The 25,415-nt window shown below is 34.8% G+C and overlaps 1 protein-coding gene and 1 non-coding gene across 9 annotated transcripts in view; both read left to right on the forward strand.

The window, feature by feature from the left end:
• COP1 (COP1 E3 ubiquitin ligase) overlaps positions 1 to 25,415 on the forward strand; it is a 278,313-nt gene that overhangs the window by 221,922 nt on the left and 30,976 nt on the right. The window contains exon 19 of one of the 8 annotated variants that reach the window (XM_060296028.2): positions 3,096 to 3,747. The exons of the other annotated variants lie outside the window; for them this stretch is intronic. Coding sequence (XP_060152011.1) covers positions 3,096 to 3,110 — 15 coding nt within the window. The 3' untranslated portion in view covers positions 3,111 to 3,747. Of the gene's footprint in view, positions 1 to 3,095; positions 3,748 to 25,415 lie in introns of those variants that run through there. 8 annotated transcript variants of the gene reach the window in all.
• LOC115863155 (small Cajal body-specific RNA 3) lies at positions 17,924 to 18,064 on the forward strand. The gene has a single exon (XR_004043410.1). It is a non-coding gene; the product is annotated as a small Cajal body-specific RNA 3 (non-coding RNA).

Raw genomic sequence — 25,415 nt, forward strand, 5'->3', positions numbered from 1 at the left:
ATCTTAGGTTTTGCGTTGGGTTTTTTTAATGATTATAGTAGCTTATTACTGAAAGAAACGAATACACGTATGTTTTAGAGAATTTAGAAAAACGAAAAACAAGAAAATATCAGATAACGCTTTTCCCAGAAATAACTAATATGAACATTTTAATGTAATTAACCACGTAATTTTTCCATTCAAAGGAACTTTTTTCCCAATAACAGTGAATCTTTTATATATTATCATGTATTGTTTACCTTTTGCCTTTGTCACGAACATTTCCCAGGTCTGAATATATTTTGTAAAGAGTGTTTTAAATGGTTCCATATTATTCTAGTCTAAGGATTTACCATAACTGGTATACTGTTGTTTTGTTGAAGATACTCATGTTTACTTTTTACTACTTCTTGAATATTTTTCCAATAAATCTTTAAATTTCTAATTAATTCTTTAGAAGAGAACTTGAGATTTATTAAATGGATAGCTTTATTCATATAGCTTCTGATTAAAACTGATAGATTGCCTTCTAGAACAATCTATTTCCATTTGGTCTTGCACTGAGAAAGTCCAGGGGTTTCAGTTTGACCATGCCCATAAAACATGGAATATAATGTCAGTATCTTTGCCAGTCTGAAAATTTCTTGTTAGTAAAATAATCTTCTTTAATCATTTGTTTCAATAAACAATTTTCTAAAACATTAACTTTTGATTTTTTACAAATTGTGTGCTTACATACTGAGAACTGGTTTTTTTGTTTGTTTCTTAAGAAATTCTTGCTTGAAAAGGAAATACTATGCAACTGAGATATTGTTTTATAATTATAGTCCTTTGGCAATTTGGTATTAGTCATTTATATCTATTCCATTATCTCCTACACCCCACATCTACCTTGAAAGTAATGCTACAAAGCAAAGGTAAATTTGGGCAATATTCTTATTCTTTATTTCTGTCATGTCTTTTTATCATCACTGCCTTTATTCAGAGATTGGAAGTTAGGTAAAGGAGATTATATATGTTCTGTATCTGTGGAACAATTCTGTGGAATAATTCTTATCTGAAACTATTGGAATGAAATATAAATTAATTCAAGAATGCAAATTACTTTCTGTTAAGTGATCATGTCTGTGTAAAGGGACACCATATTTTTGTTGGAGGCAGACCTTGAGTCCATGATGACTCCCGCTGAGGCTGTTACATCGTACAAGATTATCTAGCCTTGGGTCACCAATTCTAAATAGATATCTAATGGTAAAAGGCAATGCTTGTAAATGACACTAAAGACTCTCATAGCTCTTCAAAAGTGACGTGTGTGTGTGTGTGTGTGTGTGTGTGTGTGTGTGTGTGTACACATTGTATCCTCAGAAAAAGCTTTGCTTATTAAGGGTGGGTTTTTTTCTCTTGTGGATTGAAACACCAGAAGTCATATTGAAAATTTCTCTAACTCAATAGTGAAGGATGACAGGATAATGATTTCCCTCCTTTGAAACCAAATCCAGCAAAACTTAGCCTGGGAATTTGTTAACAATGTTATCACCCATACTGTACAAAGTTATAATTATATTAGGCAAGGGCATCTTTTTTAGTCAAATAGTGAAATATATTCTTTCTGTCCTTATTTCTAACAAATAAAACTTCATAAATGAAACATTTATTGTGAAGTGTTTTTAACTAAAACTTTGTGTTCTCATGGAGATCTTTTCTTCACCTAAATCTCTCATGATTCCTATCCATTAAAAATATTTCCTGAATGAATTAATACACTGCCTTGTACCGTTATTTGTGTTCATGTCTCCTATCCTCTGCTGGCTTGCAGACTACTTGAAAAAAGGCATCATAGTGTATAGAGTAAGAGCAAAGACTATGGAGCCAGACCACTGAGGTTAAAATCAGATTTTCCACTTACTAGCTCTGTGACCTTGCTCAAGTTCCTTAACTACACTGTGCTTCAGTTTCTTCATCTATATAGTGCTAATGATAGTAATAACCTCCCTTTAGGGTTATTATAATGTTAAAATAAGTTAATGTACATAAAGGGTTTAGAATAGTTTTTGACCTATAGCGAAAGTTAAAGTGTTTGCTATTAGTAACATTCATTTTTAAATTACCACTAAGCAGATGGTTTTCACATAATGTATCATTAATATATAATTTTTGTAATGAAGGATACAATCCTTCAGACTTGTCCTTTACCTTGTTTGTTGCATGATTAATTAAATACTGGTTTTTGAAACCAAGGAAATGCTGGAGTAGAGGTGAGAGATAAAGTGCCTGCACCTATGGAGGAATTGGTATTTATTACCGGTCCTTCCCTTTCTCCATTGCATTTGTGCTATTACACAATTCAGTCTTCCCTCAAAAAGACTTACATATCTGTTTTCCAATTTATATATGCTTTTATCCAAGAGATAGGCATCCCTCTCTGACTTACTAAACACTGTGTATAAAGCATCAGATTGCACTAAACTAAGGAAGCTAAAATATATGTGAAAAGCCAATCTGTGTCCATTAAAATGCAGAAGGCATCTATGATAAAATAATTATTTATCACAGTGATTCTCAAACCGACTGATCATCAGAATCACCTTGGGATCTTTCAAAAAATAAATATAACAAAACAGTTCTTTTCTTAGACCCCTGAGTCCATACTCTGGGGGAGGAGGGGAAGAGAGAAGAGATTTGTATTTTGAAAAGTTCCCCAGGTCTCCATAGAAAATTATGTGAACAGTCAATTTTGGAAACAGATGACTTATGTTACCACTGGAGATTTGTACACATGATAACCAAGAGGCATTAATGGTTCTCAAGCGTCTGTTAAAGGGGGGATAATTATACTTACGAATATCTAATGTCTGTTAGATTTTGCTACTCCCTTACCCTTTTCAGGAAGAAGCACAGAAAAGAATAAGATGTGGTCTTTTTTCTTTTCTTTAATTAAAAAAATCTTCCTTTAATATATATTGATTTCCCACATTTATAAACTATTTCTCATCCTAAATTCTTCAGTGAACACTGAGAAGACAACATAGGAACTTCTTTTTCTTTCTTCTCTCCTTTCTTCATTTCTGTTTCTTTCCTTTTCTTTTATCTTTCCTTTCCTTTCTTCTTCCCTCTAGCTGGATGGTTTATAACACTTTAGAAAATTTTCCTGACTGGAAGAGGGCCAATCTGAATGAACTCTTGTCTGTCTTGGGCGTGGAAGGAAAGAAGATTCTGAGCATGGACCCTGACTTCCAGGAAGACTGTGGCTCCCGTCTTCTCCTAAGTGCCCCACTCATCCCTTAGTGTCCAGACTAGAGTGGGGTAGGGGAGTAGAAAATAGAGGAGACAAGAAGGTTGTGGAAAACTGAAGCAAACCTGTAATTTATCTCTTCTTTAAATCTACATCAAGTGTAAATATTCCTTAACCTTAAGGTGCACTACTGTATGGACAGTTCCTGTGAAAACATTTCTTGCATTAAATATTTTATGGTGAAAATGTAATGAAATCAACAAAATAATTTAGTGGGTCTGTAGGTCGACAGATATTTAAAATATTTCATTATTTTCATTTTTATATGTACTATAATGGAATTTGACTTATATTAGAATGGTTCTTATAATTTTTTTCCTCATTAAATACTTCTTTAAAAATAGTTTTTGTCCTGAAGTATGCCAATTTTGAAGAATAGAATCGACACAGATCTTTAAGCTACTTGGTTTTGGGTTTTGTTTTGCCATTTTTAAGGGAAAAAAGAAATATACTAATTTGAGAGTGCATTCTGAATTATGCCATTAACCTATAAATAATTTTCATTGTCATCCCACCATGTTTAAGAGTGTCCAAAATATTTTGAGATGGGAAGGAATTTAACTTTGGTATCTAAATATTTATCTTTTGATAATTCCTACAAATTTCCATAGCAGTAGTGAAAGGAAAGAGAATGAATATTGGATATCATTTCCTTGACTTAAACGTTTTTAACGAATACTACTTGAATTGGTTTCATATGCTGAAGTGTATATATGAAAAAATGTGATTATTCTTTTCTAACTGAATAAAAATATATTTAACAATTACTTAAAGCAGAATTAATCAAGGGCAGCAACTGTTTAAGAGAAAAGTGTTTCCTGCTAATTCAAACTTGCATCTTATCTGGGGAAAAGAAATATATTTTTGTATTTTACTTCCACAGTCTCACATTAATCTCTGTCGTTCTTATGACAGTCTCCTATATTGATATGATCCCTACAGGGGTTTGTGCCTTTCGTATCTCTTATTACTCCATTGTATCTTAAATCCCATTTTATGCAGCATTTTTCCACTTAAAGCCATCAGAAGTAGGCATTGGCTATTCCCAGAATGGTAGAAAAGTTATTACTACTGAACACAGGAATAATTTGATTATGTAGAAGAGTCAGTCTATTATAATTGCTGTAAAGAAGCCATTTAACTTTGTGCCTTGTTTAGTCCTTTTTTTTCTGTAGATAAGAAGATCAACTTCGATGAAAATATAGATTCTTTATTTGAACTGTGATAGCCAACCATAAAATGAAGATGAGGTAGAAGATAAATCTAAATCATTTGGTTTTAATGACAAAGTATTTACACATTGTTGAGAATTAAATAGGTAGGTAGTTATGCTTGTATTTGCCTTCAAGATCTTTGACTCTCTGATGAAAGTAGGAAGCTTTAGGGATAGATTGTATAAAACATCAATCTGACTTCAAGATTCAGTTCCATTTTGTTAATTTGCTGTTTTAAATCCTAAGTATCTAGAGCTATGGCTTTGTGATTCACCACACATATCTTTGTAAGTTGCTTTCCAGAGATTGGGAGAGAAGAATAATAGTAGTTGTCTTTTCTTTTCTTTTCTTTTTTTTTTTTTTTTTTTTTTTTGGTGGTACGCGGGCCTGTCACTGCTGTGGCCTCTCCCGTTGCGGAGCACAGGCTCCGGACGTGCAGGCTCAGCAGCCATGGCTCACGGGCCCAGCCGCTCCACAGCATGTGGGATCCTCCCAGACCCGGGCACGAACGCGTGTCCCCTGCATCGGCAGGCGGACTCTCAACCACTGCGCCACCAGGGAAGCCCTGTCTTTTCTTTTAGTGTCTTTTTATTTCTCACAACATTCCAAACATTGGTTTATTTTAGGAGACCCAAGAGTTTATCTTTTAAAAAAAATTGATAAGAATTATTTTATCTCTCAAAAAAAGTCTTTATGGATTGTATGGTAGTAGTATCACCTGGTAAATAAGAATTAAAATACTTTATTTCGTGCCAGAGTATCTAAATATCTTTGTCTAGTTTGAAATATGTAACTGAATATATATAATCCCTATTTTTAGCAGCCAAGAGTCATTTAAGTTTCACAAATCATACTCGTGAGCCCTTATAATTTTTTACTAACCAAATTTGTAGTTCAGATGATAATCCTTGATGTTTGTACTAACGGAAGACTGTAGTGGTTCAGAGTAATCCAAAATGTCAACTAATAAGAATGGATAATTGATCTAGAGATTTATTTGGGTATTTACATTTGAAAATATTTTTATCTTATATTTTGAAAAGAATAAAATATAAGAGGCTTTATGCCTCTTCCAATTAATAAGTTAGCCTTGGAACTTCAAATTTCAATAAGGAATCTCTAAGGAATATTTTCATTTCCTCAAAGTTTCTGTTTTATAAAGGGTTAAGACCTTTTAATTCTATGCCTTTTACATTTTGCGGGATTTTAAAGATCTGACAACTATGTTTCCCTTCAGTAATGGAAAGGATAAGTTATTGATAGCAAAACAAATTGTAGGTTCCTTTTGGGGATTTCACTGGTCTTATTGGTAGGGAAAAGCCTGGTTACCCTGTAGATTTTATATTCTCCATCAGAGTACTCATCATTTTTAAAAACCAGTTTTCAGTCATTCTGTAATGAAGCAGAGTGAAGAAAACCACTTAATTTTGACCAGTGTGTGTTGTTCTATATATTTAGTGTGTGCTTTTACTTATTTCTCTTTTTCCTTTTCACTTTATCCTTTCCAAATCATTATTTTAGGGATATGGAGAAAAAGATCACTGTTCAAGGTTAATAACTTGGAAGTTTTGGGGTTTTGGTTTTTTTGTTAGTCTTTGTGTAAATGTCATTAACTTTCAACGTACTCATTTAATACAACTAATGTGGGGGAAAGATTTTGTTTTGTTGATAATATTAGTAAATTGTTGGAAGGTGTATTTTTTCTATTGGATGAGGTTTATCAAAAACATGTTACTTTTGAGCTTTTTACGCCCTGTTTTTTAGATGTAAGGGTTTTCATCAACCTAAGTTAAGAGTGAAACTATTGGCTCGGAATAGATGCGAATAAACCTTTAGGAAGAGATTCTCTCATAGTTTAGGTGCCATGTTTCTTACTAATTGATAAGTGGCAATTACTTTTTAAAATAAGCATGAGGTTTTTTTTGTTCTTTGCATGAACAATTTGCGTTTGAATTACTGTGCAGTTTTCTGGTTTTTTTTGGGTTTTTATTTCCAGTACGCGGGCCTCTCACTGTTGTGGCCTCTCCCGTTGCGGAGCACAGGCTCCGGACGCGCAGGCTCAGCGGCCATGGCTCACGGGCCCAGGTGCTCCGTGGCATGTGGGATCTTCCCGGACCGGGGCACGAACCCGTGTCACCTGCATCGGCAGGTGGACTCAACCACTGCGCCACCAGGAAAGCCCCTGTGCAGTTTTCTTTTATTATTCTTGTTAAAATATACAAGTTATATATCAGTAGAGTCAAAAAAACTACAAGCTTCCTTCTCAGCCTGTTGTAATGTATAAAGTAATGTCTGACAAAGCAGAAACATTTTCAGCACTTGGACCCTCCAAATCCAGTTATATCTTATTCAAGAAACCTAATGACCTTTCTTAGCCCTTAACATCTTTGCTTCACAGTGTTATGTATTTCTCCACTAATCAAAACTTTTACAAAATAGAGAATAGAGAAACGACCTGTAATTCTACCACCTGAACAGAACTGCAGTTAACGTTTTGATGTTGTCCTTTCAGTTTTCAGCCTACAATTTTAATTTTACAGTATGTACAGGTATATTTTGTATCTAGCTTTTTACATCTAACTACATCTAAGCATTTTCTCACCTTGCATCATAATATTAGTAGAAAGCATTTATATATACTATCAATTACTATTTGTCTGTTATTATTAAACACTTAGACTACCTCTGATTTTTTTCTCAATTCTAAGTTTGTGCTGTTTTCAGACATATTGTTTTTCCGCTTTTATCTGGTAATATTATATTTGTAATATAAAATCCCATAAGTGGAGGGAAAAAACTGGAACAAAGTGTTCAGATATTTTTTTAGCTTTTAATATCTATTATTATTTTGATTTCCAAAAAAGGCCAATTTTTAAACTGCAATTTCCTTTAACTGTGCTAACACTGGTTTTTAGGGAGGGGAGATGATGGTAGGAAAAAGAGAGATGATTCATGTGTATATGTTTATATTTTCATGTAGCTCAGTCTTTGAGATCTGATCTCTAGGTATAAACCTTGGTTTTGTCACTAGTTATGATACCTTAGGAAAATTCCTTACCGTCTCTGAGTCTACCTCTTCATTTTTGCAGTGGGTTAATATGAATATTTAAAGTGTTGTTAGGAAACAAATGAGATCATGCACATGGAACATTTGCATATAGTAAATAAATGGTAGCTACTGTGAGTAATAAATTAATGTGTAAAATTTGGGAAATTAACATTTAGGTATCTATCCTGTTTCAGTATCTTGCTTATTACTATTTGCATAAGTTATCCAAATCTATTCCAGGTATTTCTAGACAGAGGGAACAGCATGTGCAAAAGCTTGAGAATATGGAAGAGTGCAGTGTGTTTGGAGACTGCTAGTACTTAACGACATAAGTGGAATGAAGTGAGAAATGGTAGATTAGGAGGAGTGATTTTTAAGGGTCATTCTAGACTCTGTTAAGAACCTTGAATCTTATCTGTGCAATTGTAAAGGACTGTAGAAGAGTGACTGACTTCAATTTTTTTATTTGTAGTTTTAGTTTAGTTAAAAAAATACCCACAAAGGTAGTGCTAGCAGAAGTGCATACCGTAGGCTAGAATAGAATGGCACTGCTGACAGGGTTTTCCTTTCGGTTCAAGAATTTGGAAGATAGGTTTGAGCTTAAATTGGCAAGATCTACTGTTTCATTAAAGGGATGATGCCTCTAGGTTTATAGCAATTAATTAGCTTTTTTCATTTTAGGTAAGTCACTTAACATGTTTGAATTTCATTTCCCTGTTTAATTTGAAGGAGTTGTATACTAGATTTCTGTTTCCCAGTGGCCATTTGTAAGACCAAATATGCTTATAGTAAGATCATATTGTTTATATGTAAGTCAACCAACAAATCAAACTTTGTTTTATGTCATGTGTAGCAAACTGTGTCTGAGAAACTCTTTGGTTTGCATTATTTCTCTCTTGATTCAGCTCTTAAACTCACAAATGAAATAACTGCTTCCAATTCCAGGGTGTCCTTTAACCCCAAGGAAAGAAATCCTCTGACAGTTGGACATAACTCACATCAGAATAGAAACTTTCTTGATGTTGAGAAGATGGGGCAAAAAGTTTACTAAAGGCAGTTTTCAAAGAAAAAATGAATTTTGACTATTTTTAGAAATTCTTATTGAGTGAATTGCAACACCTTCCAAGGACTATAGCTCTTACATATGAATATTTTACAAATAACAGTGGAAAGAAAAATATGTCATTAAAAAAAACCTCTCTAAAATGTTTTGAACATCGTTTGTTCCCATGTTCTTTACTAATTAACTCTTAATGTGATATTTCTGTTACTGTAATTACTGCATTATTTTTTGCATTAATTGGCAAAAAATATCAGTGAATGTTCTGATAGACTCTTACTGCCACAGATTAATAGAAAGTGTTATATTTTAGTTTATATTGCACCTTAATAACCTCTGCTTCTGTCATGTTCCTCTAATGAAGAGTTTCTGTTCTAATCACTTAGTATCTTAAAGGATTATTATGAAATGGAAAAATCATAGATTGATGTTGTTTTCCTTTCTAACGTTGCTCTGAAGTTTTGATTGTACAACTTAACCTATGTGTAAAATGAAAGCACAGATGCAGAAGTGTTCACGTTTTGTACATATAACTAATAGTCTTTAAATATTTTCATGAGTTAGCACCCTTCTCACTGCTCTGTTAATATTGAAATACTAAAAGGGATAGAATGAGTGGTAATTCTGACACTTCAGACTAGTGCTGAGTTAGTTGATACAATTGACTAGTTTTCCAGGACTGAGCTTTTTTCTTAAAGCTCCTTATTAAATCAAATGTGTATATCAGATTAGCAGTTACCACATTTGATTACTGTTTATGGTCCTTTGGGGCTTTTCAGTTCCTCTAGTACAAAACTCTTAACTTTGGATTCATGGAACCCACCCCACAAGGATCTTCAGGTCCCACTAAAAGCGTATGAAAAAGTTTGTCATGTCCATGTAATTATTTTTCTAAAAAGAGAGTTTATTCCTTTTATTGGGTTCCAAAAAGGGATCAAAACATTAGTAATTAAACATCAGTGCTGAGCTTCCCTGGTGCGCAGTGGTTGAGAGTCTGCCTGCCGATGCAGGGGACACAGGTTCGTGCCCCGGTCCGGGAAGATCCCACATGCCGCGGAGCGGCTGGGCCCGTGAGCCATGGCCGCTGAGCCTGCGCGTCCGGAGCCTGTGCTCCGCAACAGGAGAGGCCACAACAGTGAGAGGCCCGCGTATCGCAAAAAAAAAAAAAAAAAAAAACAGTGCTGAAAAAATGTAGTCTGGCAAGTTGTCTTGATAGGGCTGTGAATTAAATTGTACTAGCAATACCAGTTATTAAAAATTATAAATATTTTTTCTGCCCTCACTTTGAAGTTTACATTATTTTTTTAAAAAGTTGTATTGAAATATAGTTGATTTGCAGTGTTTCAGGTATATAGCAAAGTGATTGTTACACATATATATGTATATGTGTGTGTGTATATACATATATATATATTTATTCCTTTTCAGATTCTTTTCCATTATAGATTATTACAAGATATTGACTATAGTTCCCTGTACTATGCAGTAGGTTCTTGTTGTTTATCTATTTTATATATACTAGTTTGTAGTGTGTCTCTGTTAAATTCAAATTCCCAATTTACCCTCCCCTCCCTTCCCATTTGGTAACCACAGATTTGTTCTCTGTGAGTCTATTTATGTTTTGTGAATGTTTATCTGTATTGATCTCGAAGAGACAGCAGCAAGTGGTCTTGAAGCAGGGTCTTAGTTCCCTGCCCAGAAATTGTACCTGGGTAGCCTGGCTGAAAAAACCAGGAATCCTAGCCGCTAGATCACCAGGGGCTAGAGGCTGGAAGCAAAGTTCCCCCGGCTCTTGCCCATTTGAAAACTGAATTCCTCAAAGAGGCAAAAACTGCAAAAACAGGTACAAAGTTTATTATTAGAGATACAGCATAACATGCGGGAGAGCACACAGAGAAACAGTTTATTTATTTAAGATAGAAGCAAGGCAGAAATACACACCCAGAGAGAAAGGGTGTGGGTGTCCTCCCTAATGAGGAGCGCAGTAAAGAGGGGGTTAAATCATTTATATAGGGCAGTTCTTCCAGGTCTTTGTTTACCTTTGGCCAGTTATCTTGTTTCTTTTTTCACACCTGACCTGCCCTAGAAATCTCTCCAACATGCATGCACATCTTTTTGCCAAGATGGATTTCAGTGCAGAGGCCTGTGGGAGATTTGACAACATTTATTATGGGGTCGTGCCCCTCCCTTTTTGACCCCTGAGGAGCTTTTCTGTGCGTGTGCAGTTGGGGAGGTAATAGATGTGGTCGTCTTATCTCTTTACTCTAGCAGAGTTCAGCTCGGGGCCTAACTTTGTCTTTGGAGTGTCAGGGAAAACAAAGCTCCAATTTACTCCGCTCGACAAACTCCAGCTGTCCAGCCCAGGGCCCCATCTACCTCCTATCTCAGTATCATTTTTTTAGATTCCACATATAAGTGATATCATATGATATTTGTCTTTCTCTGACTTAATTCACTTAGTATGAAGTTTACATTAATTTTTATATATCTTGACAGACTTAAACAAAGAAAAAGTCACAGAATAATTGTATAGAAGCTCTTTATTTTAATTCTTTTATTCTTTTCCTCTACCTCTTCCAATCTAGATTTGTGTTATCTATTATTTTATGAGAGAGAGAGAAACCTTATCACTTTGCCTCTGTTTATTTGTTTCCTCATCTTGTATAAAAGTAGGTAACACCAGATTTATTGCCTGTTGTAAAACTCAAATGAGCTTTTTGGCTGTGAACAAGCATTTTAACTCACATGACATTACGTTTATGCACGGTACATAATGTTACGTATAGAACAGAAGAGTTCTAATACATAGTTAAAAAGTAACTCCATAAAAATTGCTAATAATCTGCATAATCTCACAAATAAAAAGCAAGAGCAGGTAAATAAGACCATAAAAATATCTTTTTTTCCCATCTAAGATATTAAATGTGTTTGTGAAAATAAGTTTCAACCTCAATTAGCTATCTTTAAAGGTATATTTTATAGGGTTATGCCAAGGGTTATCAATATAACTTTGAAAAAATATAAAGCATGTTTTAACAGGAGCTTTGTAGGAAGAATCGTTTATAGTGAAATATCTGAATTTGAAATAAAAGGACTGAATCTATCATTTGTGTCCTGTCTTACAGTCTGTTGATTCAGTATGCCTGGTGATAGATTCTGTGAGTGTTTATAGGGTATATAAAAAAAAGAATGTGAAATGAAATGCTTGTGTTATTATATAGGTAAAAAGTAACAAAACAGGATGTTGAGCTATTTATATATATTGGCTTTTTTATATACTCGCTGTTTTTGTAAATGGAAAATCATTTATTGTTCTGTGCATAATTGCCTTGCTAACTGCTTTGCATTATCATGTGAGTTTTTTGATGTAATAATCTTGAAACAAAAGATCCTTCCTTGGGAAACTTAGTAGGTCAATGGTTAAGAAAATACAGTAACTGTACATTTTGCATGACCAGTTAACACACATATTTTTCAGTAAGATTCTTTTTTCTGTTTAAGTACATAAAGTTCCATTTTCGTTCCTCTCAAAACAAGTAGGACATGGTAGAGACATAGTAGATGTGCACCAGGGTGGTTTTGGAGAGGGTCGCTAGTCCCTTCCTCCAGCCAACACCACATGAGGTTTCTCAGGATTCTCTCCAGCCTTCCCTGGTGGGGTTCATGGAGGAAAAGTTTGAAGAGTATTCTACCACCTGCGCCCCCGCCCCATGCACACACACTGTTTACAGCAGCAGGGGCCTCACGTGCTCATGCTAGCTACCCTGTAGCGTTTTCTTAAACATTAATCTCCCTACTGGCTTATCCAACTATTTCTGTGCCAGGTAAGCAAATACTCTGGTATTGTCTCTCCCTGCAGCTGCCAGTTTCTTCTCATTTTCGCTTATTGTGACTGTGACGCAGTTCTCTAGTAGTTTCAAGAAATGTCATTAATTTGAGGTTGTCTAGCTCTTGTTGTAAGCACAGGAGCAGTACTCTTTCCAGGTTTCTCCATCTCTAAGCTCAGCTTTCTAGTTTTTAAGACTCGAATTACGTCTACAGATATAAATAAATATAAGGAGTTTTTAATAATCAGTTATCATAGACTTCTGTTCTTGCTCCTTAAACTTGTGTATTGTCAGCATATTTCAAAACTGTGTTATTGTCAGCATATTTCAGAACTATGTTAAGAGTAAATAGATGTTTTATTTCTTGTAACATTTTAGAGATGATTACTTTTTCAAAATATGATTTACAGTATATATCCATCCGTAACCACCACCCCCCCATATCACATGTAATCATTCAATCTAGTGACAAAAGTAATCTCAATTACAAAAGGCAATCCAGTATCTGAATTGGTAGTGGCAATGGAATCATCTATTTGAAATTAGTTTTCTAATGAAAGTCTCAATATACATTTAGCCAGAGGCAAGAATTTTAAAAGTGTGAGGAAAATATTTAGGCTATCCAGAAATTGTGATGTGATCTGATCTTAACCATTAGGAACTTTTTGATTATTTAATCTCAAATATTGGGTGTTTCTATAAAAATTTGCCAGATTTATTTTATGCAGCTGACAGGTGTGAAGACACACATTCATGCCAATTTGGCATTCTACTTATGAATTGCTGTAGAAATTCCAATAATATAGGCTATTGCTATGATTTACTATCACAGGAAATGTTGGATTGATTTTTTTTAATTTTATTAAGCACAGTCCTATTCTTTGGCATTTTATAAATTCAAAATCAAATTTATTCAAGTACAAAGTTTTAACCATTAAAAACTGGAATCTTAAGTTTTGGTATGTGATCTAAGCACAAATGCGATCCCATTTTCTTTTTAACATATCTTGAATCCATCATCCATTTCTACCCCTGCTACTCTGACACCACTAATTCAGGCTTTCATCATTCCCTGCAGTTACTTCTCAGTAGTCCCAGGCTCATTTACCCTGCGCTGCTTAAACTCCTTCAGTGGAGTCCCAGTGCTTACAGAATAAAATCTAAGCTTCTTGATGTGACATCTAACAACACCCTCCTTCATCAGGCCCGCCACCTACCTCTCCAGTATGGTCACCTACCACTTGCATAGGCATTATTTTATACCTCAGCAACACTGAACTGCTTAAAGATCCTCAAACACCCCTGATGGAGTTTTTGTTTGTTTTTTTGAATTTTAACCTTTGTGCCTTTGACTTTGCTGCTCACTGTGCCTAGTTACCCTTTCCTGCACCTCTGTTTGTTACATATTGTAATGTCATTAGACTGAAAGCCCTTTAAGGTACAGTGCTGGGTTTTGTAGCCACAAAAGTAGTGGCGCGTTCTTTGAGCGGATGACTGCCATTTGATTGATCTAGCTGTACCTTTTGCCCATCGTTGAAATGATTTATATCATATTCCTAATGGAGTACCCTTCAAACTTTTTGAACACTTTTGGTGACAGGGAGCTCCTGATTCATAAGGAAGTCCATTGTATTTTTCCTTATCTCTAAATCTTACAGAGTTACCCTATAAAAACAGCTCTTATCTTTTTTTACCCATCACTTCATAAACAGTAAATATCTTTAAATGTGTAATGTTCAAGAACTTGTGGCTCTGCATACAGTAAAGGTCAACATTTTTTGAATAATTTTCATTATTCAAAAAACTCTTTACCTCAGATTTACTTGAACCCTTTGGGGGTATAATGTCACTTGAAAAAGTAGGCAAAGAGTTCAAAACTGTATTCTGTGAAGTTGTGCTGATTTCATGTACTTTACACTTTCATGGACTAGTTTAAAATATGGGAATAGGAGACTGAAAGGAAAGAGAAGAATAAGACAATTACTAGTGTATGTAAACTACACTAGTATAGGTAACAACCCAATATTGTTTCCCATTCCATTTTATTTCTTTTAAATTCTCATAGATTTCCATTTGGGAAGTTAACTTTACTTCTCAATTTCTGTGAGCCACTTGTGTAATTCAAATACCAGTACTGAATATAATATCTTTTAACCAAATAAATTTATATAGGTTTGTAAAAGTATTACGAATAACCTTTACATGTATAATCATTCTCGTTGAACTCAAAAGCTTTCATAGGTTAAGAAGTCTTGTCCTATTTATCTTGGTATTATGTTGGCCTTGCATGGGATCTGGTAAATAGGCACTCAGTAAATTAAAACAAACAAACAGACAAACAAGTAAATCTTTTCTCTCTACTTCCCTCTCACCAGCCCCCTGACCAAAAGTAGAAAGATGCAGATTTCTCCTTTCTTTGAGTTCAGCATTTATAGAGAGTTTCCATTATCTATACTAGTGTTTTTCAAAGTATGGTCTACTGATCATCTACTTCAGAATTACTAATTACCTGAGTTATGTATTAAAAATGCAAATTTCTAAACCCCAAACTTACTAAGCCAGAGTTTGAGGGAGAGACCCAGGAAGCTCCATTTTTTGTTGTTGTTTTTTTTTATGGGATGCATAATTCTCTTTCATTTTATTAAAAAGCCTAGAATTACATGAAAGAAGCAGATTTCCATTCCCTACATAATCAGCCTTGTGGAAATTTATAGAGATCCAATAGTGTTTTCATCTGGGAAGGGGGAAAAAAATGCTTTTAAAGTGTTTCTAACAGTGACCACCACAGACCTGTTCTTCATTTCACAGGAGTAATTAGGTACTATCTCAAACCCTTCCAAGAGCCACATAAGGAGGCTTTCCAAGGTTCCTTTGGAAGTTGATCACTTTGGAAGCTCTAAAGACCGACTGTAAGGGAAGCATTCGGTAGTAGACTGGGGTTCTTGTTGATCTCCTCAGTGGCAGAAATAAAGGCTAGAACATTCTTCTGGTGCTTGTGGAAAATCAGGATCTTAAAGCTCATCAGAGCTTTAAGTCAAAGATCTATCTCCCAAAAGGCCGCACATCCTTACGTTTAATCAGCCTAATTTGACCAAATGTTTATCAATGTATGATAAAGGATACAACTCAGGAACAGCCAAGTGGAAAAGATGCATAGGGAAAGGTATTGGTGGGGGTATAAGGCATGGGGCTTCTGTGCCCTCTCTGCGCAAGCCATCTTCTCATCACTTCCATGTACCTCCAAGCCAGAAGCTCCAGAACCTCCATTTTTAACACACTACTCATGGAATTCATGTGTAGTAAAGTGCTGTAAGATATCAGTTTTTGAGTTTTTTCCCCCTTATTGTATTTGCTTTGTAAATATTTGTTGAATTTAACAAATTAGATTTTATCAACCTATCTTTTTTTCTAATTATTCATCAAACAACAATACTTTTTTTCAAATATCTCCTATATTTGTCTCTTTTCATTCACTTATGCACTTCGTCTCCCCATTCCTGTTTCTTCTTTTACCCCCACTCCCATAGATTACTTCTAATCCCTTTATGTCCTTAATCATTTTTCAGAGGAATTCAGATAGAGTGAAACATTGCTTATTACTATTGCCTTTGATTGATCCAGAAAAGTTTCTTTCAAACTCAATATTTGCATGTAACTCCAACTTGTATATTTGGCCCTCGTTAAAAATTAGGGGAAAATTTGATAAATATATTACGTGAACTTGTCAATTATTTTAACTTTTTCACTTCAGATACCTTTGTCTAGTAAAAAAAAAAATTATATTTTGCCCTCATTATTAAATATGATCCTTTAAAAAATCCAATTCCAATTATAGAAAAAAGTATAATAGAAGAACTGATTCAAAGGTTAGCTCAGAATTAAATTTAGTAGTAATTAATTAAGAGGTCAACCTTTAAAATAAGTATAATCTTATACATGATTTTTAATTGTTACTCCTCTATCTGCTTCTTTAATGATTCCTTTTTCCTTGTGTATTTGATCTTAGGCATCATATCTAAACTGTTGCCTGTGTTCAAGATTTTCAAGAATCTAGAATAATGCTACTTGTCCAACCTTATTTCTGTTTGTTGTTTTTTTTAAAGCACAAAACATCCATTAGAAAAGTTTCTTCACTGTCCCATCCTATTCCTATTTTTACCTTTGAACTTGTGCTCATCGTTGTTCCTTATATGTCTATATTGCCTTGTCCTCTCTCTTCCATTTATCTAAATCCTCTCGTCCTGTCCCAACCCAACCCCTACTTTTCTAGTCCTCTCTTAAGCATTTCATTTCCTTGGTTTCTGGTTTCTCACAGGTACTCATGCACTTATAGAATGCCCTGTACCAGCTGTCATTCAAGTGTATTTGGTTCTAAGGTTGTATGTCATTAGTGTTGCCTTAGTTATATTTCTTGCTTCTACTTTGAGAGCAAAAAATGTCAACACTAGCAACTGCCATAAGAAAAGCTACTTCATTTTCTAGGAAAGAGTTACAGTTAAGATAAAATTTAAGTCTTAATCTGGAGAGTCTACATTAGGTTTTTAATCAATTTTATAAGATCATAAATCTGGTGATGAAAATAATACAGTAGTACAGTCATACTTGAGAAAACTGCCCTTTAATTGTAAAGAAATTTAGGTTACAACGTCTTAATAAGAAAAACTGCCACTTATTTGTTTGGTGCCTAAAATATGCCAGATCTTTTTTGGTTAGGTACGTTACTGTGTTTTCTTTGAGTCTCATAAAAATTCTATGCAGTACTTAAGATTATCTGTTTTATAGTTGAAGAAATTGAATTTCTAAGAGGGTTGGACAGTACTATGGCAGAACCAAAATGCAGGTCCAGTTCTCCTTGTCTTAAATTAATTGCTGTTTCTACTGCATTACATGGTATTCCTAAAAGAGTAGAGAATTCTTGGAACAGCTTTGCCAGAGTACTCTAGAAGAATTTTGCAAATAGCGCCCTTAGAAATGCATAGTTCCATGCTCAGAGGCCCTCCTTTATATTAATCAGCAATAAAGAGTCATTTTTCCCTGTCAGATATGCCATTGCAAGCACCTCGTTCTCAAGCTTTATTCAGGAGCGCTTCCAAGGTCAAGAGGTGTTGATACGTGAGGGAAGTTGTCTGGCATTGCAAGGAAAATTAAGTTGATTAGGCTGCTTGGTGAGAAGGGAGAAGACTTAGGAAAGATTTGGAACGAAGGAAGGGTCGTGAAAATGATGTGATATTTTTGTGTATTTCAATCCTCTTTCTCTTGTACATGGTTTTTACAACCTTTTCTTCCTGAATAATGATCATTTTGAGTTTGTATGCTAAGTGTACCTTTTTAATCTTTCTATTCTCTGAATCATGATGTTTTTGGGGGGGGTTTGTTTTTGTTTTTCCTGTAGTTTATTTGAATGCATTAAAGTGTATTTAAAATGAGGATTTGATGCAGACAGGAGGTTGGTATAGAAAAGACTGGATAACAAAGGCCTTCTTAATAATGAAGCACAGCAAAAATGGAACCTGCAGGAACCAACCATGTGGACAAATGAAAAAATGCCTTTTGTCTACAAATTGCAGTGATCCTACATTAACATGGAGGTCTCTGTCTGGCTTAGGACAGCTGGCTAAGTCTGATCGTTCCCCTCCATACAGCCTTTAAAACCAACACTCCAAGTACTGCTTTCCTTGCCATTTTGTTTACTATCTCTACTGATTAAGTGTACTACATTATTAACAGACTACCAGGTGTGGTTACTTCTGCATCCATCTTAACTAGTTTTTGAGGTATATTATCGTTTCTAAAAACTAGATATTATTTTTTTTGTTTGATTAAGGAAACTATAACCAGGAAGTAGAATGAACACAGAAATATTATTTTTCTGAGGGACCACATTGGCTTAACTAATCCAGGGTTATCAGAAAAGGTCAGTCAATATTTTAGATACGAAAGTATTTAAAGTTAGCTTCCATGAATCATTAAGAATTGATTTGTCATTAAGAAAGTGATTTTTCCAAAATACAGTTTATGTAATCTTATAAGTCTATAACCAAATTTCAGGAATGACTGTTTCCGGGGAAAAGCTTGCTACTAAGTATTAACCTAGTACTAAATTTGATATCTTAGTTTTTCATCGTGTGTGTTCCGCAGTAAGTTGTGGGGAAGGGTACGGAAACAGGGGAAGGAGCTGCCGTGGCATTTCTAATGCACTGAGGTGTGATATACAGCACCAGGGTATGTAAGCCATTGCTGGGTTTATTTATAACTAATTGTGTGAGAATCCTTGTTGGTGGTTCTGAAATCCCAAATTTCTTATTCTGACCGGTTATTGCATTAGACCATTGTTGAGTAAGTAGTCTTATTTTTCTAGGCTCTTTAGAAGTCCTTATTCTACTCTGTTCTTCATTTTAATAAACCATTTCATGATTTTTTACTCACTTATGTTATTTTTGCTCTGCACTTTTATGGCCAAGGGTATACTAAAAACAGGGACAATCAGATATGTAATGGTATAGCTGTATGATTTTTTATGATAGCTTGGTGCCTATGCCTGTTGTTAAATTTGTTTTTTATTGAAGTATAATTGACTTACAGTATTACATTGGTTTCAGGTGTTCAACATAGTGATTTGATATTTTCATACATTACAAAATGATCACCATGATAAGTCTAGTTAACATCTGTCACATACAAAGTTATTATATTATTGATTATATTCCTGTGCTGAATATTAACAATCCCATGATTCATTTATTTTATAACTGGAAGTCTGTACCTCTTAGTCTCCCTTACCTGTTTCACTCATCCTCCAACCCCCCTCCACGCTGGCAACCACCAGTTTGTTCTCTGTACTTGTTAATCTGTTTCTGTTTTGTTATGTTTGTTCCTTTATTTTGTTTTTTTACATTTCACATATGAGGGAAATCATACAGTATTTGTCTTTCTCTGACCTATTTTATTTAGCATAATACTCTCTAGATCCGTGTATGTTGTCGCAAATGACAAGATTTCATTCTTTTTTATGGCTGAGTAGTATCCCATTGTGTGTGTGTGTGTGTGTGTGTGTGTGTGTGCGCGTGCGCGCGCATGCCACATCTTTATTCATTCATCTATTGATGGGCACTTTGGTTGCTTCCATATCTTTGCTATTGTAAATAATGCTGCAGTGAACATGGGGGTGCATATATCTTTTCAAATTAGTGTTTTTGTGTCCTGTAGGAAAATACTTAGAAGTGGAATTGCTGGATCGTATGGTAGTTAAATTGTTAATATTTTTGAGGAACTGTTTTCTATACTGTTTTCCATAGTGGCTAGACCAGTTTACATTCCCATCAATGACGCAGGAGGGTTCCCTTTTCTCCACATCCTTGCCAACAATTATTTGTTCTCTTTTTAATAATAGCTGTTCTGACAGGTGTGAGGTGATATGTCACTGTGGGTTTTATTTGCATTTTCCTGATGACTAGTGATTATATCTTTTTATGTGTCTGTTTGTCATTTTTATGTCGTCTTTGGAAAAATGTAAGTTCAGTTGTACTGCTCATTTTTTAACCAGATTGTTATTTTTCAATGTTGAGTTGTTTTAGTTCTTTGTATATTTTGGATATTAACCCATATCAGATATATAATTTGCAAACATCTTCTCCCATTCAAGTAGGCTGCCACTTTGTTTTGTTGCTAGTTTCCTTCACTATGCAAAAGCTTTTTAGTTTGGTATAGTTCCATTTGTTTACTTTTGCTTTTCTTTCCCTCATCTGAGGAGACATATCCAAAAAAATATTGCTAAGACTGAAGTCAAAGAGCATACTGCCTATGTTTTCTTCCACAAGTTTTATGGATTTAGCTCTTACATTTAAGTCTTTAATCCATTTTGAGTGTATGGTGTGAGAAAGGTGTCCAGTTTCATTTTTTTGCACTTAGTTGTCCAGTGTTTTCAACACTGTTTACTGCAGAGGCTTTCTTTTCCCCATTGTATATTCTTCCCTCTTTTGTGATAGAATAAGTTACCATATAAGTGTGGGTTTATTTCTGGGCTCTCTATTCTGTTACATTGATCTATATCTTTTTTTATGCCAGGACCATACTGTTTTAATTAGTGTAACTTTCTACCATAGTTTGAAATCAGGGAGCATGATACCTCTAGCTTTTTTTCTTCGTTCTCAAGACTGCTTTGGAGTCTTTTGTGTTTCCTTACAAATTTTAGAAGTTTTTGTTCTAGTTAAGTGAAAAATGCCATTGCTATTTTGATAGGAATTGCATTGAATCTGTAGATTGCCTTGGGTTAGTATGGCCATTTTAACAATATTCTTCTAATCCATGAGCATGTATATTTTTCCATTTGTTTGTGTCATCTTCAGTTTCTCTTATCAGTGTCTTATAGTTTTCCAAATACAGGTTTTTTTGTTTTTTAAACCTCCTTAGTTAGATTTATTCCCAAGTATTTTATTCTTTTTGATGCGATTGTAAATGGAATTGTTTTCTTAATTTCTCGTTCTGATAGGTTTTTTTTTTAACATCTTTATTGGAGTATAATTGCTTTACAATGGTGTGTTAGTTTCTGCTTTATAGCAGAGTGAATCAGCTGTACATATACATATATCACCATATCTCCTGCCTCTTGCATCTCCCTCCCACTCTCCCTATCGCACCTCTCTAGGTGGTCACAAACACTGAGCTGATCTCCCTGTGCTATGCGGCTACTTCAACTAGCTATCTACTTTACATTTGGTAGTATATATATGTCCATGCCACTCTCTCACTTTGTCCCAGCTTACCCTTCCCCCTCCCTGTGTCCTCAAGTCCATTCTATACCTCTGCGACTTTATTCCTGTCCTGCCCCTAGGTTCTTCAGAACCTTTTTTTTTTGTTCAGACTGCATATATATGTGTTAGCATATGGTATATGTTTTTCTCTTTCTGACTTACTTCACTCTGTATGACACACTCTGGGTCCATCCACCTCACTACAAATAACTCAATTTTGTTTCCTTTTATGGCTGAGTAATATTCCATTGTATATATGTGCCAAATCTTGCTTATCCATTCATCTGTTGTTGGACACTTAGGTTGCTTCCATGTTCTGGCTATTGTAAATAGTGCTTCAGTGAACATTGTAGAACATGACTCTTTCTAAATTATGGTTTTCTCAAGGTGTATGCCCAGTAGTGGGATTGCTGGGTTGTATGGTAGTTCTATTTGTAGTTTTTTAAGGAACCTTCATACTGTTGTCCATAGTGACTATATCAATTTACATTCCCACCAACAGTGTAAGAGGGTTCCCTTTTCTCCACACCCTCTCCAACATTTATTGTTTGTAGATTTTTTGATGATGGCCATTCTGACTGGTGTGAGGTGATACTTCTTTGTAGTTTTGATTTGCATTTCTCTAATGATTAGTGATATTGAGCATTCTTTCATGTGTTTGTTGGCAATCTGTATATCTTCTTTGGAGAATGTCTATTTAGATCTTCTGCCCATTTTTGGATTGGGTTGTTTGTTTTTTTGATATTGAGTTGCAGGAGCTGCTTGTAAATTTTGGAGATTAATCCTCTGTCAGTTGCTTCATTTGCAAATATTTTCTCCCATTCTGAGGGTTGTCTTTTCATCTTGTTTATGGTTTCCTTTGCTATGCAAAAGCTTTTAAGTTTCATTAGGTCCCATTTGTTTATTTTTGTTTTTATTTTCATTTCTCTAGGAGGTGCATCAAAAAGGATCTTGCTGTGATTTATGTCATAGAGTGTTCTGTGTATATTTTCCTCTAAGAGTTTTATAGTCTCTGGACTTATATTTAGGTCTTTAATCAATTTTGAGTTTATTTTTGTGTAAGATGTTAGAAGTGTTCTAATTTCATTCTTTTACATGTAGCTGTCCAGTTTTCCCAGCACCACTTATTGAAGAGGCTGTCTTTTCTCCATTGTATATCCTTGTCTCATTTGTCATAAATTAGGTGACCATATGTGCGTGGGTTTATCTCTGGTCTTTCTATCCTGTTCCATTGATCTATCTTTCTGTTTTTGTGCCAGTACCATATTGTCTTGATTACTGTAGCTTTGTAGTATAGTCTGAAGTCAGAGAGCCTGATTCCTCCAGCTCCGTTTTTCTTTCTCAAGACTGCTTTGGCTATTTGGGGTCTTTTGTGGTTCCATACAAATTGTGAAATTTTTTGTTCTAGTTCTGTGAAATATGCCACTGGTAGTTTGATAGGGATTGCATTGAATCTGTAGATTGCTTTAGGTAGTATAGTCATTTTCACAATATTGATTCTTCCAATCCAAGAACATGGTATATCTCTCCATCTGTTTGTATCATCTTTAATTTCTTTCATCAGTGTCTTATAATTTTCTGCATACAGGTCTTTTGCCTCCTTAGGTACGTTTATTCCTAGGTATTTTATTCTTTTTGTTGCAGTGGTAAATGGGAGTGTTTTCTTAATTTCACTTTCTGATTTTTCATCATTAGTGTATAGGAATGCCAGAGATTTCTGTGCATTAATTTTGTATCCTGCTTCTTTACCAGATTCATTGATAAGCTCAAGTAGTTTTCTGGTAGCCGCTTTAGGATTCTCTATGTATAGTATCGTGTGATCTGCAAACAGTAACAGTTTTACTTCTTCTTTTCTGATTTGGATTCCTTTTATTTCCTTTTCTTCTCTGATTGCTGTGGCTAAAACTTCCAAAACTATGTTGAATAATAGTAGTGAGAGTGGACAACCTTGTCTTGTTCCTGATCTTAGTGGAAATGGTTTCAGTATTTCACCATTGAGGACGATGTTGGCTGTAGGTTTGTCATATATAGCCTTTATTATGTTGAGGTAAGTTCTCTCTATGCCTACTTTGTGGAGGGTTTTTATCATAAATGGGTGTTGAATTTGTCGAAAGCTTTTTCTGCATTTATTGAAACGATCATATGGTTTTTCTCCTTCAATTTGTTTATATGATTTATCACATTGATTTGCATATGTTGAAGAATCCTTGCATTCCTGGGGTAAACCCCACTTGATCATGGTGTATGATCCTTTTAATGTGCTGTTAGATTCTGTTTGCTAGTATTTTGTTGAGGATTTTTACATCTATGTTCATCAGTGATATTGGCCTATAGTTTTCTTTTTTTATGATATCTTTGTCTGGTTTTGGTATCAGGGTGATGGTGGCCTCGTAGAACAAGTTTGGAAGTGTTCCTCTCTCTGCTATATTTTGGAAGAGTTTGAGAAAGATAGGTGTTAGCCCTTCTCTAAATGTTTGATAGAATTCGCCTGTGAAGCCGTCTTGCCCTGGGCTTTTGTTTGTTGGAAAATTTTTAATCACAGTCTCAATTTCAGTGCTTGTGATTGGTCTGTTTATATTTTCTATTTCTTCCTGGTTCAGTCTCGTGATAGTTTTTTATTTATAGTTAGAAACACAACAGATGTCTATATATTAATTTTGTATCCTGCAACTTTACCAAATGCATTGATGAGCCCTAGTAGTTTTCTGGTAACGTCTTTAGGATTTCTGTGTATAGTATCATGTCATCTGCAAACAGTGACAGTTTTACTTCTTCTTTTCCAATTTGAATTCCTCTTATTTCCTTTTCTTCTCTGATTGCCATGGCTAGGACTTCCAATACCATGTTGGATTAAAGCGGCAAAAGTGCACATCCTTGTCTTGTTCCTTATCTTAGAGGAAATGCTTTCAGTTTTTCACCGTTGAGTAAGATGTTGGGTGTAGGTTTGTCTTATATGGCCTTTATTATGTTGAGATATGTTCCCTCTGTACCCACTTTGTTGAGAGTTTTTATGGTAAATGGATGTTGAATTTCGTCAAAAGCTTTCTCTGCATTTATGGAGATGATCATATGATTTTTATTCTTCAGTTTGTTCATGTGTTGTGCAAATTGATTTGCAGATATTGAGCCATCCTTGTGTCCCTGGGATAAATCCCACTTGTTCATGCTATATGATCATTTTAATGTATTGTTGAATTCGGTTTGTTAATATATTGTCAAGGATTTTTGCAGCTGTGTTCATCAGTGATACTGGCCTGTACTTTTCTTTTTCTTGTGATACCTTTGTCGGGGTTTGGTTTCGGGGTGATGCTGGCCTTGTAGAATGCTTTCTGAAGCATTCCTTCTTCTTCAGCTTTTTAGAATAGTTTGAGAAGTATAGGCATTGATTCTTCTTTAAGTGTTTGGTGGAATTCACATGTGAATCCATCTGATCCTGGACTTTTGTTTGTTGGGAGTTTTCTTTATTACTGATTCAATTTCATTACTGGTAATTGGTCTGTTCATATTCTGTATTTCTTTCTGATTCAGTCTTGGGAGATTGTACATTTCTAGGAATTTATCCATTTCTTCTGTGTTGTCCATTTTATTAGTGTATAATTGTTCATAGTAATTTCTTATGATCCTTTGTTATTTCTTTAGTGTTGATTGTAACTTCTCTTTCATTTCTGATTTTATTTATTTGGGCCCTTTTTCTTTTTTACTTGATGAGTCTGGTTAAAGTTTTTAAAATATTTTTGATAACCACCCCTGATAACAGTACATGTTAGGTATGTTCTAATTGTGAATACAAGTTCCTTCAGATACCAAATAAAATGATTAGGTCTTATCAGAAAAACAAGTAAGTTGGGGGCAGAGAGGATATGTGGTAATCTGGTGATTCTGGTGTAGGTAGGTAGGTGATTCCTTCCTCTGTGTGTGTGTGTGTGTGTGTGTGTGTGTGTGTGTGTGTATCTGTGTGTTTCTGTCTGTATATACATATCTTTCCAAACAGACACTTAGACATGATTTTTTACTACTTTGAAGTTTGAGTAAGTTCTTTCTGTATTAAGTTAGACTTTCAAAATAGCCAAACATCTTAGAGGAAGCCCTACGAAGAAATTATACTCACTAGACTAATCTGTATATGTGTATATGGCTGTATTCCCAGAGAGAGAAACACGTTATACAAATTATGTTTAATGAATGCTGATTTTCATACTTATTTGGTACAGACAGATTCCAGTGGTAAAATTTAATGGGCTATC

Source organism: Globicephala melas, chromosome 1 (genome assembly GCF_963455315.2).
Source record: "Globicephala melas chromosome 1, mGloMel1.2, whole genome shotgun sequence".
NCBI classification, from domain to species: Eukaryota; Metazoa; Chordata; class Mammalia; order Artiodactyla; family Delphinidae; genus Globicephala; species Globicephala melas.